At 55.6% G+C, this 21,192-nt stretch overlaps 1 protein-coding gene across 2 annotated transcripts in view; it reads right to left on the reverse strand.

The window, feature by feature from the left end:
- DPYSL5 (dihydropyrimidinase like 5) overlaps positions 1-21,192 on the reverse strand; it is a 96,793-nt gene that overhangs the window by 64,089 nt on the left and 11,512 nt on the right. For both annotated transcript variants that reach the window (XM_038396905.2, XM_038396903.2), the window contains exon 2: positions 1,327-1,591. In XM_038396905.2, the coding sequence (XP_038252833.1) occupies positions 1,327-1,587 (261 nt within the window). In that variant the 5' untranslated portion in view covers positions 1,588-1,591. The remainder of the gene's footprint in view (positions 1-1,326; positions 1,592-21,192) is intronic.

Consider the following 21,192-nt stretch of genomic DNA (forward strand, 5'->3'; position numbering starts at 1 on the left):
CTCTTTTCCAAGCTGAAAAGTCCCAGTCTTAATCTCTCCTCATACGGAAGCTGTTCCAGACCCCTCATCATTTTTGTTGCCCTTTCTGAACCTTTTCCAATTCCAATATATCTTTTTTGAGATGGGGCGACCACATCTGCATGCAGTAATTCAAGATGTGGGCATCCCTGGATTTATATAGAGGCGATATGATATTTTCTGTCCTATTATCTATCCCTTTCTTAATTATTCCCAGCATTCTCTTTGCTTTTTTTGACTGCTGCTGCACACTGAGTGGATGTTTTCAGAGAACTATCCACAATGACTCCAAAGTCTCTTTCTTGAGTGATAACAGCTAATTTAGACCCCATCAAAGTGTGGATGCTGCCCAGCAAGGTAAGAATTGCTATCCCTTAGGGCTCTGCCCACCCCAGGAGAAGTTACTCATAGCAATGCTCCCACCTTACTAACTGCTTCACTGAGCCCTGCCTCCTCCCATCTAGTCTAAGGAGGCTCCATCCAACTGGCAGCGACTCCGAGATGCTGGGGGTTGGGGCAGAGAATCAGCTGAACCCAAGCTCTCAGCAAGTCGCTGTGGCCAGAAGTGCTAATGCAACCTGGGGAAGTAGGAGCAGAGAGGTTATTTTACCTCTATTTGGCACTGGTGTGACCACTGCTGGGATCCTGTGTCCAGCTCTAGTGCCCACAATTCAAGAAGGATATTGATAAATTGGCGAGGGGTCCGAGAAGAGCCACGAGAATGATTAAAGGGTTAGAAAACCTGCGTTGTAATGATAAACTAAACTGATTGAGCTCGGAGTCTAACAAGGGTTCGGGGGGACTTGGTCACAATCTATAAGAACCTACAGGGGGAACAAACGTTTAGTAATTGGCTCGTCGGCTGACAGAAGAAGGGATAACATGAACCAAGGCCTGGCAGCTGAAGCCAGACAGATCCAGACTGGCAATAAGGAGCAAGTTATTAACGGGGAGAGGAACTAAGCAGTGGAACAATTTCCCAAGGGCCATGGTGGATTCCCCATCATTGACAGTGTTTCAGTCAAGTCCAGATGTTTTTCCAGATCTCCTCTGGATCCATCAAGAATCCTCTGGGCTGTGTTATCCAGGGGGTCAGACAGGATAAGCACCATGATCTACAATCACCTGAGCCGGAGCTAAGCTGGTGCCTTGAATGAAAAGACTTTCACCCTGACACCACCCCCTTCTACCCCCCCAGCAGCAGCACACGGGGACCAGGTCAGGTTCCTCGTGCCACCTGCCCAGGGAGGAGGGCCTATGCCAGGATCGCTCTCCAGCAGCATCACTAACCCACCGGGCCGCAGGTACCTTGGTGCCGTGGTAGAAGTCGTCTACACAGGTGGCATTCATGAAGGTCTGGTGGAAGTGAGTGCTGGTGTCGATGCCGCCCGGGATCACCAGCTTCCCGGTGGCGTCAATCACCTTGGCCCCTCCTGGGATCATGAGCTCCCGGCCCACTTGCTGGATGATGCCGTTCTCAATGTAAACGTCGGCCTCCAGGGTGCAGTCGTCATTCACCACCTTCCCCCCTTTGATGAGGATCCGCATTGTGGCCGAGTTGGCAAGCATGGCTCTGAAAGGGGAGAGAAGCAACGGGTTAGGGTTAGCCCCCCACCAGCCCCTGTAGCCCCCCTGCCATGCCAGTGCCTGTCTGGCACCAGTAGAGCTGGGAGGGAGCTGGGAGCCCCATTTCCCTGCCCTGCAGCACCTACAGGAGCCCCCACCCCAGCCTTGCCAGACCCAGAACTTCCATCCCCAGCAGCCAGCAAGATGGTCGGCACTCAGGTGAGACCTGGTCACTACAAGGAAGGACAACTAACCGCCTAGCTTAGAAGGGGTCTACCTCCCACCCACAGCCACGGCAGCTGGAGGAACAGCTAGAGACACCTAGGGGTGCTGAAAGGAGCCTGGGAGGGAGATGTGGCGTCAAGCAGCCATGTGTCAGAAGGGGAGTGGCCGGACAGATTCGGGAAAGGCGAGCTGATGGGGCTGGTGGATTTTTGGGGAGTCACATACATTGACTGAGGGGGCAGAGCTTTTGGAGGGAGCCCCTTGTTAGTGCTGACCCAGCATGACGCCAGGCACAGGGGCAATGCAAGAGGCCGCAGGGTCACTGCAAAGAGCCGCTCTGTCCTGGGGCTGGAGGGGAATGGACATGGTGGGTTCCAAGCAGAACAGGGCAGCTACAGCCCTGAAGGAGCTGTTAGCTGCCACCTCCCTCCCTACAGCAGTGCACTCAGGGCCAGCCTGGGCTGTCCAAGAGGAGGGGGGGTCTCAGACACCTGACCCCATATGAGTGCCCACACCCTGCCCCTCAGCAGGGCCGCTCTGCACCACCTTGGCCTGCTGGCTTTGACCATGGGGGCAGCCTCTCCTCTGCTGCGATGGACACAGCGCAAGGGGCTTGTAGTCCAAGCGGCACTTCAGAGGAGCAGGTGCTCACTGCCCAGCGTGCGCTGGGGATGCGGCTGGCTGCTGGGAGTCAGGGAGGGACTGCAGCAAGGACTGGGTGAGGCAGGCATGGCTGCATCTCCCCAGGGCTTAGCAGGATGTGGGTGCAGAAGGCCTGGCTGGACTCGCACACCAGGCCAGATGCACACTGCTCATAGTAAGGGGAGCCCCTTGGCAAGTATGGGGGACACTGGCATCAAAGCTGGGTGGAAACAGGCCTGTGCCAGCCAGCGACTCCCACTGACCCGCCCTTGGCTCACGGGGACGTTCTGTAATGGATGGGGGGCGTGCAAAGGGCAGGATGGGTGGGTACGGTGGGGTTCCCATCCCTTTAATAGCAGATGCTGCGGGAGCCTCTGCCAGCCTCCCATGGGCGCGCGCAGCCAGAGCAAGTAGCTGCTGGGGCTCTCAGCGGGAAAGGCTGTGTGCAGGCTAAGCCAGCCTTTGGGTCTGCTGCGGGGAGGGGAGCGTGGGGCCAGGGCTGTCAGGGATTACCCAGGAGGTGTCGAACACCCGCCAGCCCCTGGTGTATGTAAACAGCAGATTATCCCAATGCAAACCTAGAAGATCAGCACGCTGGAACGGGGGCCGCATCAGAAACAAGCCCTCAGAGAGGGGCAAGAAGGGGGTAGAAGCAGGGCATCAGTTGCCCCAGGACCCATCACCGAGGGCATTGAAGGGACCCCTCTTCCAGGCAGTGGTTTGCTCCCCAGCCCGGGTTTCCAAGCTGCATGCCCAGTGGCAGATCCTATGTGGAGCTATGTGGATGCATCTTTCATGAGCGGCCTCATTCTCTTGGAGTTCAGACACCGGGAGTTTGGGCCGAACTGGAGGGGCAGGGAGCAGCCACACAGACCCGGAAACAGGATCAGGAAGTGCAAGAGGGGTATGGCTGGAAAGCCTGCTGGATGTCACCCCATGCTCGGAGTGTCCCTAGCCTCTGTTTGCTAGAAGCTGGGAGCGGAGGATAGGGGCTGGATCACTCAATTGCCTTGCTCTGTTCATTCCCTCCGAAGCACCTGACATTGGCCGCTGTTGGCAGACAGGACACTGGGCTAGATGGATCATTGGTCTGCCCCAGCGTGGCCATTTTTATGTTAAATAATTCCTACAGCACACCTCTTAGAGAAACATCCAGTCTTGCTGTAAACACTGTCAGTGCTGGATAATCCACCACCACCCTTGGGAAATGGTTAATTATTCTCACTGTTAAACACTTAGGCCTTATTTCCAGTCTGAATTTGTCTAGCTTCAAACTCCAGCCCCTAGATGGGGTTAGAACTTCCTCTGCTAGCCTGAAGAGCCCATTATTAAATATTTGTTCCCTGTGTTTTTGCTTTTAGACTGTGATCAAGTCATCCCTTAACCTTCTCTTTGCTAGGCTAAATAGACTGAACACATTGAGTCTGTCATGAGGCAGGTTTTCCAATCTCGTGGCTCTTCTCTGACCCCTCGCCAATTTATCAATGTCCTCCTTGAATCGTGGGCACCAGAACGGGATTCCAGCAGTGGTCCCACCCATACCACATAGAGGTAAAAAGCTCTTGACTTCTACTCAAGATTCCCGTTTATGCATCCCAAGATGGGATGTCTTTTAGCCACAGCATCACAGTGGGAGCTCATGTTCAGCTGATTATCCATCACAACCCCCAAAACTTTTTGCAGAGTCCCTGCTGCCCAGGGTCGAGTCCCCCAGCCTGTAAGTACAGCCTCCATTCTTTGTTCCTAGATGTACACATTTAGCCATGTGATAAGGCATTTTGTTTATTTGTGCCCAATTTACCAAGTGATCCACATCGCTCTGTATCAGGGATCCTCTTCATTATTTACCACACCCCCATTTTTGTGTCATCAGAAATCTGTATCAGTGATGAGTTTATATTTTCTTCCAGGTCATTGACAAAGATATTAAATAGCCTAGGGCCTAGAACTGATCTTTGCGGGTGGAAACACCCACTTGATGTCAATTCCCCATTTACAATTGCATTTTGAGACCTATCAGTTAGCCAGTTTTTAATCCAACTCTTCATTTTACTCAGTCCAGGGCCCACAGGGCTGTCCTATCTGTGCCAGCACCCAACCCAGCAGCTCCTTGGCCTCTAGGCACTGCCCCAAGGCAGACAAGCAGTGCTAACACCCATGGAGAACCCCATCCCCCCAGCATCCTGGGCTCAGCAAGGGCAGGGGACTCTCTAGCCCCACCTCGCACTGAGCCTCTGCTGCCCGCTAGGAATCCACAGCCCAATCCACTCACAGCTCAGCCACTGAGCGGAGATGAGCCGGAGGGTGGGACCCGCGTGGCAGGAACCAGCCCTGTTCACGAGGGCAGCAGGAAAGCCATGGGGGCCCTTGGAGACAAAGCAGCCACTTATATCCAGGTCACTGTCCCCATGCTGCTTCCTTCCCCGGAGCTGTGAGCAGAACCTGCAGCCACACTCCATCCAGCCTGCACCTGGGGAAATCCCCCTATTTTAAAACCAAATGTAGACAGAGGGGGAGGGATGTTCAGCAGCTGGGGGTCACCCATAGACCAAGGGCCAAGGCCAGCGGGGCTCCTGGCAGCCTCAAGGTGACACGGAGAGCTGGGATGCTGGACTCTGATGCTGCCTTTCCCATTTAGCAGCAGAACCGAGCTGGGGGTGGGGAGATGACCTGCAAAGGGGACACTTATGTCCAATGGGCTTTGTTTCAAGCAGAGGAAGGGCCCCGGGCCATGACCCCCTGAAAGCTCCCAGTCCCACACGGCTGCTCCCTCCCTGGGGCACAAGGCAGAACAGCTGCTGAACCATAGCCAGAGCGTAACCTGAGGGAACAACCCCCAGACCCCGCAAACAGAGCCATGTCGGGGTGCAGGTGGCACAGCAGGCCGGGAAGATGGAGGGAGACATGTTTTCCCAAAGGCGAGCGCCTTCTGCGGGGGTGGAGGAGTTACGCTCCCAATCCCCAGTCCAAGGCTGTATATGGGGCATCCCAGCTTACCCTGGCTGAGCCCCAAACGCCCGCCCCCCCCCCTCCATTGCTCAGCGCTAGGCCAGCTCATGTCAAGCCGCTGCCGGGGACTCCAGCAGGGAGCATTGGGGCTGTTAGCAAAAAGCTTCTAAGAGAGGCCAGACAAAACCCCAGCAGCAAGGGGCCCTGGCTCAGGCGCGAGGGGGTCCGGCTGGGCTGCAGCTCTACCCTGAGTGGTGCCCTGCACCCCCTTCCCTGCCAGTGACTGCTCTTTGCTCCGTGGGATGTTTCATGATTGAGCGTGTGCACTTGGCAACCACAGAGAATGGGCAGTGCCAGGCTGGCCGGGGCATTGCTCAGCGACCCTCTCACAGCCACACTAGTCCTCAGGTGCCTCTCCTACAATGCCCACTACCCATGAGATGCTGGCCAGCCTCCCACACCCTGGCTGCTTTCGATCCTCTCCTGGCCTACTGCAGGCTCCACAGCCACCACCCCTTCCCCACACTTCCGGCCCTCAGCACCTCCATACTGGCCCTGGGGCAGGTGCCATGCTGAGCCAAGATACTCCTCTGAGTTACCCTCTCAGCTGTGCCCTGTTCCCCACCAATTTCACTGCCCGCCACCACTCCTGAGCAGCTGCTCTGTGCCCTGAACTTACGAATGGGCCAGACCAAAGGTCCTTCTAGCCCAGTATCCTGTCTTCCCACAGTGGCCCATGCCAGGTGCCCCAGAGAGAACGAACAGAAGAGGGAATCATCCAGCGATCCATCCCGTTGCCCGTTCCCAGCTCCTGACAAACAGAGGCTAAGAAGGAGCAGAGGTGCCTCTTCAGGGACCTCAAATCCATTCTTAACCCCCCGCTCCCACCTTTATACACATACTTCACCCCCATCCAGAGCTCCCACATCGCTGCCCACCCACGGACACATTGCTTTGCCAGCAGTTCAACAGGCCGAACACTGGCTGCTCATTCGCCCCAAGATGCCCCCTTGCAAGTCACGTGCTCCCAGAATGGCTCTGCTTCCACCCTTGGCTCCTTCAGCAGCCCCGGCTTCTCCGAACACCGGCATCATTTCTCCTGCATGCTTACGGCTGCTGCTAGCACTAATGCAGTTGCCTCGCTCTCAGCGGGCTGCAGCTCCCCCCTCCTCACCGTCTGCTGCCGGCACAATCCTCACCCCCACTCAAATCCCTTCCATCATCAGCGCTGCTCCCTTGTCTCCCCCACCCACCACCAGCTGCTCCAGCCTCCCCACTCCCTTCGCATCCTTCTCTCCCTGGTTCTCCGCACCTCTTCCCATGCCTACGAGCTCGCCTCTTCACTCTCCTCCAAGCCCCCCTGCTCCTGGGAAGTGGAGCACCCCTTGGACCAACAGCAGTGCGCTGAAGCCAGGCCAATCCAGACTACCTGCCGCACCCCAGCCCCTCCCTTCATCTGGGCCCAGCCTGCTGCAGGGACAGTACCACTTGTTCGCAGCCAGCCACCCGCAACCCAGGGTGCCACGTTAACGACAGGGCTTGGGATAGCCAATTGCTTTGTGTTGAAGGGCTGACTTTGTCCCTCGTCGCACCGGTTTAAAGGATCAGGCAAAGGGACATTGTTACAGAGGTGCTGGGAGACGGACTCCATAGGAAGAGGGAGCTTACAATCTAAAACCTCAACCCTCCAGATATTTCCACATGAGGGTCGGGCTGCCCCACATAAGGGGAGCGGTCAAGGAGTCTGGCACTAGAGGTATGTCTACACTGCACACTAAGCCTAGCTCGGTGGGACCCACACCTGTGGGTCTGGGTTCCAAGCCTGCACTCGAGTGTCCACACTGGATTGTGGACCTGGCTCTCTCAGCCATGCTAACGCCCATTCTATACCACACTGACCTTCTGACACAGGCCTGCGGCTTGCCCTGCATCCACACTGCAAAGTGATGGTGCTTGGCCCAGTCAGAGCAAGGCAGGCTCTGACCCACTCCCAGAGCAGGGCCCTAGGACCCAGGGTCTGAGTGCTTGCTGACCTGATTTGTGTGGGGACAGATAGAGGGTATGTCTACGCAGCCCACAAGCCCTGGGAGCAAGTCACCATGCTAAAAACAGCAGTGTGGCCATGGCGGCTAGGGCTCCGAACCCACCCCCAGCCCAGGCACCCCACCCTGCCACATCTATCTAGCTGGTTTTAGCGCTGTCAACCCGGGTGCTCAGACTCGCAGCCGCTCGCTGCGTGGACACAGCCCAAGTGCGACTAAGGAGCCATCGGGAGGCTCCAAGTCTGGAAAGTCCTGGCCCCGCTGTATAGGTCACAGCATTTGACATCCAAAGGGTCCCTTGGCCTGGCTGTGGCAGGTCTGGCTCCCAGCCCCTTCGTTACCCTCCAACCCGGCCTTCTGGAGAAATGCCAGCCCCATTTCAGGAAGAAAATGCTGCCCAGAACAGAGTCTATCCCACCTGCTCCAACGCAGGGAGCAGCACTCCAGCAGGGGCCGACAGTCTGTCTCCAGGGACAGACAGACTAAGGTCAGAAGGGACCATTGGGATCATCTCCTCTGACCTGGGCACAGCATTGTCAGAGAACTACTCTGCATTCACGCGGGGCCGCCATCGCTCACAGGAATTCCCGTTATCCACAGCTCTCTAGCCCTGCCATCAAGCTTTGAGAGGCTTCCTCTCTTCACCGTGAAGAGCACAGCCACCCACAGACACAGCTGGAAGCAAGGAGAGAGGCACTACGTGACCCGGCAGCTCTCCAGGATCCCCACTATGAACTCAAACCATTCCCCATGAGTACATCAGTGGATACGGTCCCTCCTGACTCGTTCTCACCAACATCCACCTCACCTGCCTCCTTTCCCGCTTCCTGAGTGCGGCCAGTGCCTCGGGATTTCCTGGCGATCAAAGCCAGTGTGGGCATCCTCTGGTCAGTGGCAACGCGGAGGAGCCCCTCTGACAGCAAACCTACCAGATGTGCTACCTCCCAAACCTGCTGGCTGTACACCCACGCCCAGAGGTCTCCTCGCTACCAAGCCATGCAAGGAGTGTCTCGGGGCTGGCTGCTCACCCCCAGGTAACAGGGACGCTATTGGGGCTGGCCCTGCCATACACTGTTTGCAAAAGAACACGTGAAAACCCAGGAAATCAACTCAGAGCAGACAGATCTCCATGGAGACCTGGTTGGACCCTGGCTTGGGTTTCTGTTACACCCTACACTTAACCACTGCTGTTACAGCACACCGTGTGGCGAGTCCCTGGGTACCAGCTCAGCCAAGCAGTGCAGGTGGGCAAGCTACCGTCCCTCTCCAGTCTGCAGGCACCATCTCACAAGAGCGGCCGCCAACCTTCCCTGTACAGGTAACAGGAGAGGAGGTCGGGCAAGTACCTCCCAGCCATTAGCCTAAGTTACCCTGTACCATTCCTAGGCTGGGCACCTATACCCTCTCTGTAGGAAGTGGCAGAGACTTTTACCCAGCCACTCAGCTCTGCCATGAGCCAGACACACAGATCTGAGCCTTGCTCTGGATTTGTAGGTGCCCCGAGTCTGCCCGTGAGCAGACCTGGGGAAGCAGGTTGCTGCAATGGAACAGGTGGCACTGTCGCCAAGTCTCTGGCTCTCTCAAGATGGCTTCTGGGAGCCAGGCCAGGAGCCAGGTGCCTGCGCTGCAGCATCCCGGGCCCTCCGATGTGACCCGAAGGGCCCAGCCACTGGCAGCCCTCGGCGCTCCAGGCACCAGGCCCAAGCTGTTCCAGTGAATGAGTCTGGAAAGTGGTCGAAAGCCTGTGTGTTTCCCTGCTGGGGTGGAAGCGGTGACAGTGGGCCAGACACCTCTGTTCTGGAGGACCTAGCACTGGGCCCCTGGGTGCAATCTTCCATCCCGCATTGGTAGTGACCAGACCCATTCAGACAGGGCCATCAGAGCGTGACCTTTGGCAAGCTCAGTCTCCACCAGGGCAGGGCTAAAGGAAGGGCCAGTGACCGACAGAGGGGCCCCTGCAGAGCCAGGCCCACGTGCCCCACCCCGCGGAAGCACAGGTGAATACGGAGGACACTGAACCCATCTCAGGTTGCACCCTGCCTGGGGAGAAGCTTCCCTAGTTTGGGTGTTAAACCCATGCTCAGATCACACGGCTTGAGCACCTCTGAGGGCTCTCCGCCAGCCCCTACCCAAGCCATTCTCTGCCAAGGAGTCCTGGACTGTGGAGGATGTTGGCCGCTGCTCCTAACAGCAAGTCACACAGACACTAATCCTCAGGAGAGCGCATCCTGGGGCAGCCCCCAGGCAGCTCCCCTGCGACCCACAGCATCCTTCCTCCTGCTTCCTCCTCTAGCGTTCGCACAGGACCCCCCTGAGGACAGCTCAGCTCTGAGGGAGACCGTTCACGTTCAGCAAGGGCTGTGCCCTCGATCCAGAGCTGCCAAGACAGGGTCTAGGTCCCAGGAGCAGGGTCTAGGTCCCTCGGCCCACCCGACACCACCAGAAAGTCCCACCCCGCGAGGGTGGAAGCCACCTACTCCAAGAGGGAGGCCGCTGAGCGAGACTAGAAGGCCAAGCACAGGCAGGCAACAGGGCACCAGCCTGGCTGCTTCTCCGGCACGTGAACTCTGCGGTACCAATCTCACTCAGCACAAGGCACATTCTCCCAACGTGCCCTTCACTGCCAGGCCTAGAGAAATCTGCCCTTCTGTACAGCACTCCCCATCGAGGCAGCACCCCACCGCCGGCTAGCTTCACCCACCCACCCGGGCCAGGGTGTTTTCAGACAGACAGCTTTCACTCACTCCCAGGAGACACAGAAAGGGGACAGAGCCTCCAATACGAAGCTGTGGCACGGGGCATGCGTGCAGCACGGCTCCGGTCAGACAGGGCCCGGTACAGCCTATGTCGTTGGTTACTATCCGGCATCCACCAGCCATTCCCAGGATAACTGACCTCGCCATTGCTAAGCGTCAGCACAGAGCTCTTTGCATCAGGCACTCCCGGGCACAGGGAGAACAGCCGCTGAAGTGCTTCCCCATGAACCACAGGGCAGGGGCAGGACGAGAGCAGCAGAGCACACACAACCCCCGCCAGCACGCCTCAAGCCTGGCCTAGGGCCGCCATCTCTGAGAGGCATGCACCTGGTTGCAGATTGCCCCCAGGAGCACCAATGGGGTCCACTGGGAAGGTGGATAGAGTTGCCTTCCCAGGCCCCAGAGCTGGCTCGCTCCATTTGCACAAGATGAACCATTTTGGGAACAGACAAGAGCCCTCAAGCATGAACCTCCCCAATCAGGCAAGGGCCTGAATGGACCCGTGAACCAGGCCATAACCCCAGCCCTAGCCCTGGGAGAGGCTTAGAAGGACAACCCAGGTGGAGCCAGGCCCTGGGAGCAGCAAGCAGGACAGAGGAGTCAGCCAGGGCCTGTCTCCGCTCCCCGGACCTAAACACCTCCAGGGACAGCAGCAGGCTGCTCTCCAATCTGAACTCCAGTTCATCCCTTCCTGCCCCTCCACAGGCTGTGCCCCACACTGCCCATCACCCCACAGCTCGGGCCTCCCTTCCCTGCTCCCTTTGGATGGATTGGGGGGGGCTCTTTAGGGCCTAGACTGCTTCTCCCTGGGTGCGCACAGCCCCCCACCCCCACTCTGCACTACTGTAACGAACAGGTTTAGCAGGGTCAGATTATCGGCGAAGGTCGACAAACTTCACCAGACGCAAATGGACACAAAAATACTTCCACCGATAACTGAAATTGACAGCTAGGCCAAGAAAGAAAAATGCTATCTAAGAATGCAGAGGTTCATTTAAGGCCATTTACTTTGGATATTCAGACACAGGATTTTGACCATTTGTTTTAACGGTTACAAAGCTTTAACTTTTGTAGTCGCAAAGTGTACGGTCATTAAATAATGGTCTCCCCTGCTGTTTGACACCCTGCCATAACTTCCCAGCACTGTGAAAATCTGAATGCATAAAAATAAAAAATGCTTAAAAAAACTCCATCAAACTCTGCCAAGCCTAGATACAGAGGTGCAGCCCAGCACAGCCAAAGCGGGAGGGCAAGTCAGGAGTCACTGGCCCCACACTGAAGAGTCAAGGATTGGGACTGCCAGCGGGCGCCCTCCCGGCAGTGCAGAGGGAGGAGACTCCTTGGACCCAAGCCTTCCAGGGACCAGGAGATCAGCACCACCCCTGCAGTTAACCCTTCCTAGCCCAGCTCTGCCTAGGGGCTGGTAAAGAGCTGCAGGAACTATGCACCTGGATTGGTGACAAGCCAACGATGTAGGAGGAAAAGGCCCCTTATCCCACCAGCCTTCCCTCCTGCACCATCTGCTCCAAGGACAAGTCACAAACTTCAGGAGAGGTCCCTCTGCGCAGACGCCCCCATTCCCATGTTTGCCTCATTCAGCATACACCACAATGCGGAATGGTTAGCACTGCACCGGGGCTGCCTGCAGCAGCAAGAGCAATGCGGCTGTTGCTTTGACTGAGGCCTGAGCAGAGACGATTAAACAAGGCAGCAGATCTAGGAGAGACTAGGGAAGAAAAATATCCTCAGTGGGCACCTCTTTTCCCCACCCCCCCATCAGCAGGGGGATGGACTCCAGCACGAAGGAAGCAGGGGAAAGCACTGGCTCAAATCACGTGCGACTAGCTACAGCATTCTCTCCCTATATGCTACATTTTTCTTCATCCTTGTGGAAAATCAATAGTGACTTGCACGGCACCTGCAGCTTTCCAGCCCTAGAGCATGCTGGCCTCTGGTTTGCTGGCAGGACAACCCAGGGATCAAGGTCCAGTGCTCAGAGATGTGGGGACTGGTAGGACATAATTCCTGCACCACACTTCTCCCAGCTTATTTACAGCTGAATTTCACTCTGGGACTCTCGACAGCATCTTCACTAGCACTCCCCGGATCTGATTATGGCTCCATCTGATCTGTGGCCTCAGCGCCTGAGAGACAGCGAATCAGACAGGCAGCACACATCGGGCCACAATCTTACTTCCAGCCACTTGCTTCTCAGTGAATCCACCCGAGGGAATGACTTATGCCCCACGAGACACACAAGGGTACATAAAGCACCAGGAAAACGTACGAGTTTAACAGACCCGAGGCTCCACAAGCCAACGGCTCAGTCCTGCGTCCCCAAGCACATCTGAACACAATCTTACACAGCATCTTCCATGCAGATCGCGGCATCACACTGGCTTCCAGAATTAAAGCTCTGTTTGTGCAGAGAGCCAGATGCAGGAAACAGGCACTGTCGGCTGATTACCAGAGCTACTCACAATCACAAAGACAAGGAGATTTCTTCCCAATCACCAGGCAGGCGGAGCAGGTGGCCTCTCTTTCCCCTGCCAGCTGAAGAATAACATCACCAAGGAGATGAGCTGAGCTCAGTTCTCCTCCCAAAAAGGAGCTTTACAGTCCTAGTTACTGATTGCACAAAGCCGGTTCCCTTGTGCTGCCTCCCGGGCTGGGAAGCTAACGAATTCAATCCATTGTTCGGGAGCAGACGCCATTTGCCATGACTTTGACATAGTCAATTACAAAACAGACCACATCTGCCCACAAGTCTCTCTAACCCATTTGCAGCCATCTTCGACATGTCTGCAGCCATCAGCTAGCCAACCGCTATTGTCTGCCAAGGAGGGACTCAGGCTTCTAATTTTGAAGGACTGATTAATTCAGATGTATGGGGAGCAGTCCCTGAAAAGCTGAGCAGGAAGGGGATGCATGGTTCTGGCACCAGACACTGCAGTGAAAGCCTGGGAGAGGATTTGGGAACCACCCATACAGAACAGCAGACACTCCCGCTCCTCTCTGCATAGCCTGCTTCCTAATCGGCAGGGAGCAGCAACAGCTGATCCCCTGGCTCAGCCCCTGTGGCAGGTGGGGACACAGGGAAACCACCAAGTGAGCCAGAAGCAGAAGGCAGCGTGGATAGCTGGGAGGCAGAGCAGTGAGCTGATGGGAGCAGTGCAGGTATTGCGAGCTGAAGCAAGCAGAGCCCAGGTGATGGACGCGTGTGTGTGTTCATTCTGCAAGGACAAGGGTGTCCCTAGGCTTGTGTTCTAGCTCAGCATACAAACCAGCTGCCAAGCAGGGAACAGCCTGGCATGTTCAGGGGAGGAAGGGGAGCACAATGATAAAAGACATTTGTACCAGCCAAGAACGAACACACACACACGGCCAGGCAATGCACCAGATAAAGGAAGGGGCACACTCCAGAAGTCAAGCCCCCACCATGCCCTTAGGAAAGGTTGGTTCCTGGGCTGCCTTTGCCCCATGGCACCCCACTGCTCAGCTCTGCCTGCCCTCCACATGCTGCCAGCTACAGATGGAGAACTCAGGTCTCACCGCGTCATGGTAGATCTATATTTATTCAATAGCTGATGGTTACATACATTGATCTGTATTTGTTCTGGTGCAAGAGGCACAGAAGCCACAGGGTCAAGGGCAACACTCAGCAAGGTGCCTTTCCCAAGCAGACAGTCTAGATGCAGGGCCAGCCCCATGAGAAGGGGGAAGACACAGGATCCTGCCAAACCCCAGGATCCTCATTCTGAGGGGGAAGGCCAGAAGCTGATTCCAAAGCTGAATGTTCAGACACGCAGAACCAGAGCTGGAGAAGCCCAGTCTGTCTCCTGGAGCCAGCACAGCATTGCTCCACACCATTATTGGCTTGCACTTTAGCCAGTCCACTTCCAAGTGGTTCAAGCAATGGAGTCTTGGCTGTTTCCAGCTGCAAAACTTCTATTGCAGTTACTTTGCCTTCATGCAGGAGCTGCCATTTGAGCAGCCCAGTGCCTGCCTCCCAGTCTGTCTGCCTCCCTTACACACCCAAACGCTGAGACGTGTCTGCGTACAGATAGGAGCTCTCCTATCCAGCCTCGCTGCAAAAGCTCCTTCAACACAAGGGAGCTGCTGCTTACAGGCAACAAGCCCAGAGGGAATTTAGAACCATGTCTCCAGGGCTCTAGAGCTGCAGCGCTTCAGGCCAGGAACCACAATGGACTCAGCTGAGGTTTGGGAGATGGAAACCTCCCCACAAAGCACAGCTCTAGAGCAGCAAGCAGCATCTGCCCGGAAGGGGCCTGAGCAGTGGAGAAGAATGGATAACTTCTCTTCAGGGATCATGGTCTCCTGGGGAACCCCACGCTGCACCTGCCTTCAAAGGTCTCCAACACACAAGCCCAAGAACCAGCCACCCCACACGCTCAAGGGAAGATGGAGTCCAGACCGGGAGTTAACCCCTTCAAGACCCCAAACACACCCATGCTTGGGCAGCAGCTTCCATAGCAGAGCCCATCTAGAAAGGAGGGCTGAAGGGCCCACGCTGAGGGTCCCAGAGAGTAGTCCCACCCTCCTGGCCCTGCCCAGTGCAGTTGGACATGCAGGTAATTCGGGAATTAAAGGCAGCACACACTGTGCTGTCTGGGAGTGGGACTATATCTGCTGCAGGCAGCGACTGTGATTTTAAGTGCAATGAATTATTGATACTCTGATGGCTGATGCATTATTTCACCTGTACAAGTTCTCTGATCTACCCCCATGCCAGGACTTGTGCAGCAGCAGTTTTCCAGGCGATGTAACGACACTCGCTGGGAAAGATCACGAGGCCCACCGAGGTCTCGCTGCTTCCTGTGGTTTTACAGCAGAGTTAGCTGATGGACAAAGAGGTTGAGTGGCAGGTCCAGGGCCGCACAGGGGGTTGGGCTGCCATTGAAGGCTGCACACAAATCTGTTGCTCTAGGCACTGGGCCACATGGCCTCCTAATACCAAGTGAGCATGGGCTGGCACTGACTCGGGCAAATTCTTTCCACGGGTGACTGAGAATTGCAGCATGACCCCCATTATTTCAGCTCAGCAAGCCCATTGTTCATTCTGAATAGGGGAAGAGTCAAGGTCATGCCAACTATTTGCAGCCATAGGCCAGAACCAGCCCCTAGCCCCGGAGGGCTCAGCAGCCACAGCAGAGGGCTTCTCTATGTTTTGCCCACCGAGCCCTGCGGCAAGGGAGCTGCAAACTCTGCCAGGGCAGCAGCTAAGCGGAAAGCACAGTTAGTGTGAATGTACTATTCATGCCATGTCCGGCAGCCAGCCGGCGTGCGGGTCTGCAGGCACTCACTGCATAGCCATCCAGGCCCCACAGCCATGGACTGGGACAGTTAAACCCACCCCAGCTGGCAGGGCTGAGAGCTGTAACCCCAGCCCCAAGTACAGCTGCCTGGTGCAAGCAGCTTGCCTGGCTGTTGAGCCCTGCCTCGCTCTGAGCAGCTGAGCATGTGTCAGGACATGACAAAGGGGGGCATGCGACAGCTGGTTGAGAAGAAGTTGCTGAGCAACTGTTCCCTCTCAGGAGGTGGAGGCAGACAAGACACTGGGGCTCTGCAGCACCCTCCCACAAGATCCAAGAAGAGGGGTTCACCTCCCATTGTCAAGCCCCAGGATGCCTGCGTGGGCCTTAGGGAGCCATCCTCCCTCCAAGCTAGCCGCCTCCCTGGTTCGTTCCACGTCATGGCTAGCACACCATGACAGCTCCGACAGGCTGCAGAGGCCAGGATGTGCTTCGATCCCCGCTCAGGGCTTGGCGACGCTGGGAACGCTCAAGGTTAGAGCGTACGTCAACCTGCACGGTGCTACACTCCTAGAGAGGAATGCAGTCGTGCTAGACAGTGGATCAGCCCAGCTGGCCGGGGTTAACCCTACAACAGACCCACGCTGGCATGAAGTCCATGGAGCCATGGACCAGCACATCCAAGTGCTAAGTCATGGTTAATGCACATTCGAATGCCCAGTTGCTTTCCAGCATATCTCAGACCTACGCAGAGCTGGGGTTTGACTGTCATCTGGGACAGTTCCCAGCTGGTGTCATGGTCCTCTCCAGAGAGGAAGGGATGATGGGTGTTCACATCATGTGACCAGCACAGTGGAAGCAGCAATCCTCCTTCCAGAGCAGCAGCATCGACAGACCTTTGTGTGTACAGGGCTCTCTGGAGAGCCCAAAGGCAAGAACCAGACAGTTGCTTATTTGTAACCATGTCCATTGTTCAGTTGCCTTCTCTGGCTGTATGTACAGAGACCGTCAGGGAATTCTCTCCCCGTTGCTCTGGCACTGGGGCAGTTCACTAGGGCTAGTACTAGTGTACCCTGGCCACAGGCAGGTCTAACCACCATGCCGTCTAACCCTCCTCAGGACAGGTCTAGCCAACAAGGTGGTAAAATGCTTGCAGCCAGTCTCCCGCAGCGCTCCCACCTCCACGAGCCATGAGGCCAGACCCACAGGGAAATCCCTTGACTCACTAGTGCAGACACAGCCTGTGCTTGCAGTACATCAGGAGCTGGATACCAGCCGCAAACTGGATCAACATGCTGCTTGCCTCACCATCCAGGGGATTTGTGAGACTGAACAATTCCAGTCAGTGCTAGCCCCTCCTCCCCACTTGATGAGCTATTGTTCTTCTCCATTCTTTGCTGCAGCTTTGTGAGCCCATGTGCTCTGCCTATATACTGTTAGTATATACAGTTCATGTTCTGTGTGCGTATATATAAATCTCCCCACTGTATTTTCCACCGAATGCATCCAATGAAGTGAGCTGTAGCTCACGAAAGCTTATGCTCTAATAAATTTGTTAGTCTCTAAGGTGCCACAAGTCCTCCTTTTCTTTTTGCGAATACAGACTAACACGGCTGCTCCTCTGAAACTCTGAAATATACTGTGCTGCTCCTGGCCAGGTCTAGGGATCCCACTTCAAGGACGATCTCACAAAGGAATCGGATAATGCCCTATGCTTTGTCAAATCCACCGCTAGCTCTTTTGGAGACAAACCCCCAGGGGACAGGGTTAGGAAAGCATCCCAATATACTGGAGTTACAGACATGGGTAGACGCCTGCTTACAACCCTGGTTACTGAGTCACTATTCCTAGGCATTGCAAAAACATGGCTGACAGAAGAAAAAGGCAATGTCTTTCGGGCTGTATTAGATTAGTAGCTGAGCTATCGAGGCAAGACAGAACTAATCCTCATGCATATGACTTACGAGCATGAAGGGACCCTGTATGCTGCCCCTGCACTGTCTTGGCTTGTAGAGCCAAACCCCGCACCAACACTGGGTAAGAAAATGTGCTGTCAGCACTTCCGCTCTCTTCCAAAAAGGAGTGTGCGACAACAGGGATGTCCCCACTGAGCCTGGCAAAACAGGGACATTTGCCAGTCCCAGCAAGGATCAAAGTCAACTCCCCTGCCCCTCTCCAGAAGAGTCTACCCTGGGAGAGGGGCAAGCAAGACAGTGCGTGGCTGGCGTATTGCATTCCGCAGGCCCACCAGGGCTGCCACTGCCACAGCAAAAGGCTGCACATGCTCAAAGCATGGGGGAGAGAGGAGGGAAATGGGACTGCTTTCCTGGTGCTCTCCCAGGCCACCCCAAGAATGGTTTTGTGGGGGGGAGAACACCTTTCCAAGGCCCATCTGGGGAAGCAGAGACTGCTAGGCCGTAGCTATTGTCTATCAGCACATTATTCTCTTTGCTTTCCACAGCCGCTCATTTCACCATCCCAACACCCAGGAGAGCCGGAGCAGCAAGGTCAGCTCTGTGGACTTGCTCCATGCACTCTCTACTCTACGTGCCTGACAGCATGGGCAGCAGACGGGCTGGCTGGCTGACAGCAGTACGCATTTCCAATGGCCACTGGGCCGAGAAAGGAACAAAACGCACTGTCATGGAGGAAGACAGAGAGCTCTACCCAAGCCCCGTTTGCACTCAGAACTCATGGCATTTCCTGATCTGTCAAAGGTGACTCTGGGGAAGACTTGGACAGATGAGTAGAAAAGGGAGAGTGTCCCCTGACTTGTCCCGTAATAGAGTGTCACAACTCCACAGGACCGGTGCTAGGCCCCCACTTTGAAACAGTCCCCTGGAGAAACCCCTTTGATGTTCCAGAGCTCCAAGGGTGTCGTTCTTCCTTCAGGGTTAGCCACGTGGTCTCACCACCTCTCTGGGGCTTCAGCCCTCCTGCTTCACAGGGTGAGCTCTGCCCAGCAAGAGCAACTGAGCCAGACGCCTGGGAGAGAGACCTGTCCACTCCACAGGGACCAATGCACCCCAGCCAGTATTTACAGGGATGCTTAGGCTGAGTTTTCAAAGCAGCCAGGTTTAATCAATCAACTGGAACATGGCACAGCAAGTCCTCAGGTTAGCGCAAAGAGGAAGGTTAAATCATTAACCATTCTGGTCAGCCCAGAGCCTAACCAAGCTGTAGTGAACGCTATTTTCTGGCTCTGACTTCCCTCCTCCATCAGTTCCCAGGTGGGAGAGCTCCAAGTTTCTTCCAGAAGTCCCCCTTTCTTCCCCACCCTCACACCTTCCAGTCCTTTGTTCTGAGCTGGGGCCTCTGCTCAACCTCCCTGCTGAGAGGTGGGGAAACCCTCCTCCCTCAGGGTCACTGGTTGCTAGGTGTCAGTATCCTGTGTGTGCTTTCCACCACTTTCTCAGATCTTCCATTGGCATGGGTCAGCCTCGGACAGTTCTTTTTCAAAACCCATTCACCGTGCCCAGACCACTAGGTGACACACGCGCACCTAGGTCTCTTAGGCTTGGTCTACACTAACAAATGAGGTTGGCCCAGCAATCCCTCTCAGGGGCATGAAGAATCCACAGCCAGGCATGGATGGCACTAGGTCAACAGAAGAATTCTTCCATTGACTTAGCTACTGCCTCTGAGGGAGATGGGTTACCTACACTGATGCACACCATCGGGAGTGTCTATGCTGAAGGGCTGCAGTGGTGCCACTGTGGCTTTTCAACTCTTTAAATGCTCTTAGTCTTCCCTGAGAGCCAACTCAGTCCTTCCCTGCCCGCCCCCCAACTGGGTAGCCATGCAAAGTATAGGGGAAACTGATGCACACAGGACTCAAAACATACTACAGAAAATGCCCGCTGTGTCACAAGGGGTACAGAGGGGAATCTCCCTGCCATGGGCACCTCTGCATGAATGGCCATTCAAAGACAGCGTGAGGGAAGCACGACATCTGAGAACACATGGGGAGCACGTGGTTCTCCCAGTTCAGTGAGCACCTGTTTGTGGAGGACACATCCTAGGAAGAGGACAGTTAGATGAGAGCTATTAAGTTGCAGCCCGTCCACCCCCCCAAGCAGGACTGGTCCCTAGAGTAAGTTCTACGGGTTCTAAGTTCTAAGTTCTTTGCCCAGTTTACGTCACAGAACGGGACCCTCGTGACTATTCCAGCTTCATGCCGATACATCACATCACAGAGACCTGCGTCATCCAGACTGACATGAGTCCGCTGCCTTTTCCATCTGCTGGACCAGGATTAGGGCTAGCAAGTCCTTCAGCGTGCATGGTACTGTACACACAGATCAGACAAGGTCTCCATTCCAAGGAGCTCCCAACCCAACCTGTGCAGGTAACACGAATGGGGGGGGGGGCTGCCAGTCAAGGTAAGTGGGGGGCTCTTAGGCGAGCAGGAGGGTATTTGTGCACGTGGGTTACAACCAATGACTAGAGTGGTGACGCTCACCAGGATGAGGGCAGTGGGAGGGGCTGTTTGATTGACAAGCCTAGCCCGGTCGGTGGGGAAGAGGCAGTGCAGAGCACCGGCCCGAAACGCAGCGTTTCAAGGGGGGTTAAGGAAGCAGCTGTTCCAGGTGTAGGGGCCAGGGAAAAAGTGGCGCAGAACAGCAGACAGGACCGAGGGGAGCACTAGGCCATAGTCCAATGCAGTTCTGTGTTATAAAGCCATATCCAAGCCTTCTGCAGGAGCAGGGGGCTCCCATGCAGCACCCCCAGACTGGCACAGGGGTGATGCCTGAGGCCAGCAGGATTCCAACAGCTCCTGCTCCCAGTGGCACAGTACAAGTAGACCAACTAGAGACATGCTGAGCACAGCCACCACCCTGGGACCTGCAAGCCACAGGACAGAACAGGGGTTCAAAGCCAGCGTTATTCTCTATGAGCAGAAAATCATCATGCAGCTACATTCCAGCCATCACCTGACACGAATAAACCCTGCCAAGGGGTTCTTCCCCGTGACCTGGCACATTAGCCCAAGGCAGCTGAAATGGCTGGAGTGGCCTACGGTTTCCTTCAGGCAGAAAGAACAGCCAGCAGGAGGGGTGGGGTTTGCGAACATCTTTATGCAGTCACGTACTGCACTCACAGGACATGCTGCGCTACTCCATGGATGCTGCCTTCCCACTCAGCTCCGCTCCATCCTTCCCAAACTGCTTTACCAATCCTGTTCCAGCCAGCACTAGCAGATCTCTCCAGCTCTCTGCACAGACACGAGCACCCATTGGGCTCACTAGGGGTGTGCCGAGGACTTGCCCCATCAGCCATCCTGGTCAGCTGAAATTTATTTGTTTACATAGCTACGGATTTTCCACACACTGTTTCAAGACAGACAATGGGGCAGGAGAGGGGGTGAAGGCAGGTCATCTCCTGGGATGAGTCCAAACCTAGTCACACATCCACCCTACAGAGCCATGGAAGTCAGGCCTAAACCCGAGTCCTGCTAAAAAGCCAGGTGAAGTTACCCTCCCAGCGAGGCAGAGTGCAATGGGAGACTCCTAGCAGACTGGCTTGATCTTGAGGAGTCTGCTGCAAAGGCTGAATCCACAGAAGTCCTCTCCAGCAACACGCCTGGCAGTCCCAGTCAGACCATTCACACACGTGAAATTATAGCTCTAAAATGGGCTGATAATGAACTGAATTCGAGTGCAGCTTCGCAGTCCAACATTGGTCAAGCACGGGAGGGAAGGTAATTTGTAATTTTTTGGT

This window comes from Dermochelys coriacea, chromosome 3, assembly GCF_009764565.3.
Source record: "Dermochelys coriacea isolate rDerCor1 chromosome 3, rDerCor1.pri.v4, whole genome shotgun sequence".
In the NCBI taxonomy this organism is placed as follows: Eukaryota; Metazoa; Chordata; order Testudines; family Dermochelyidae; genus Dermochelys; species Dermochelys coriacea.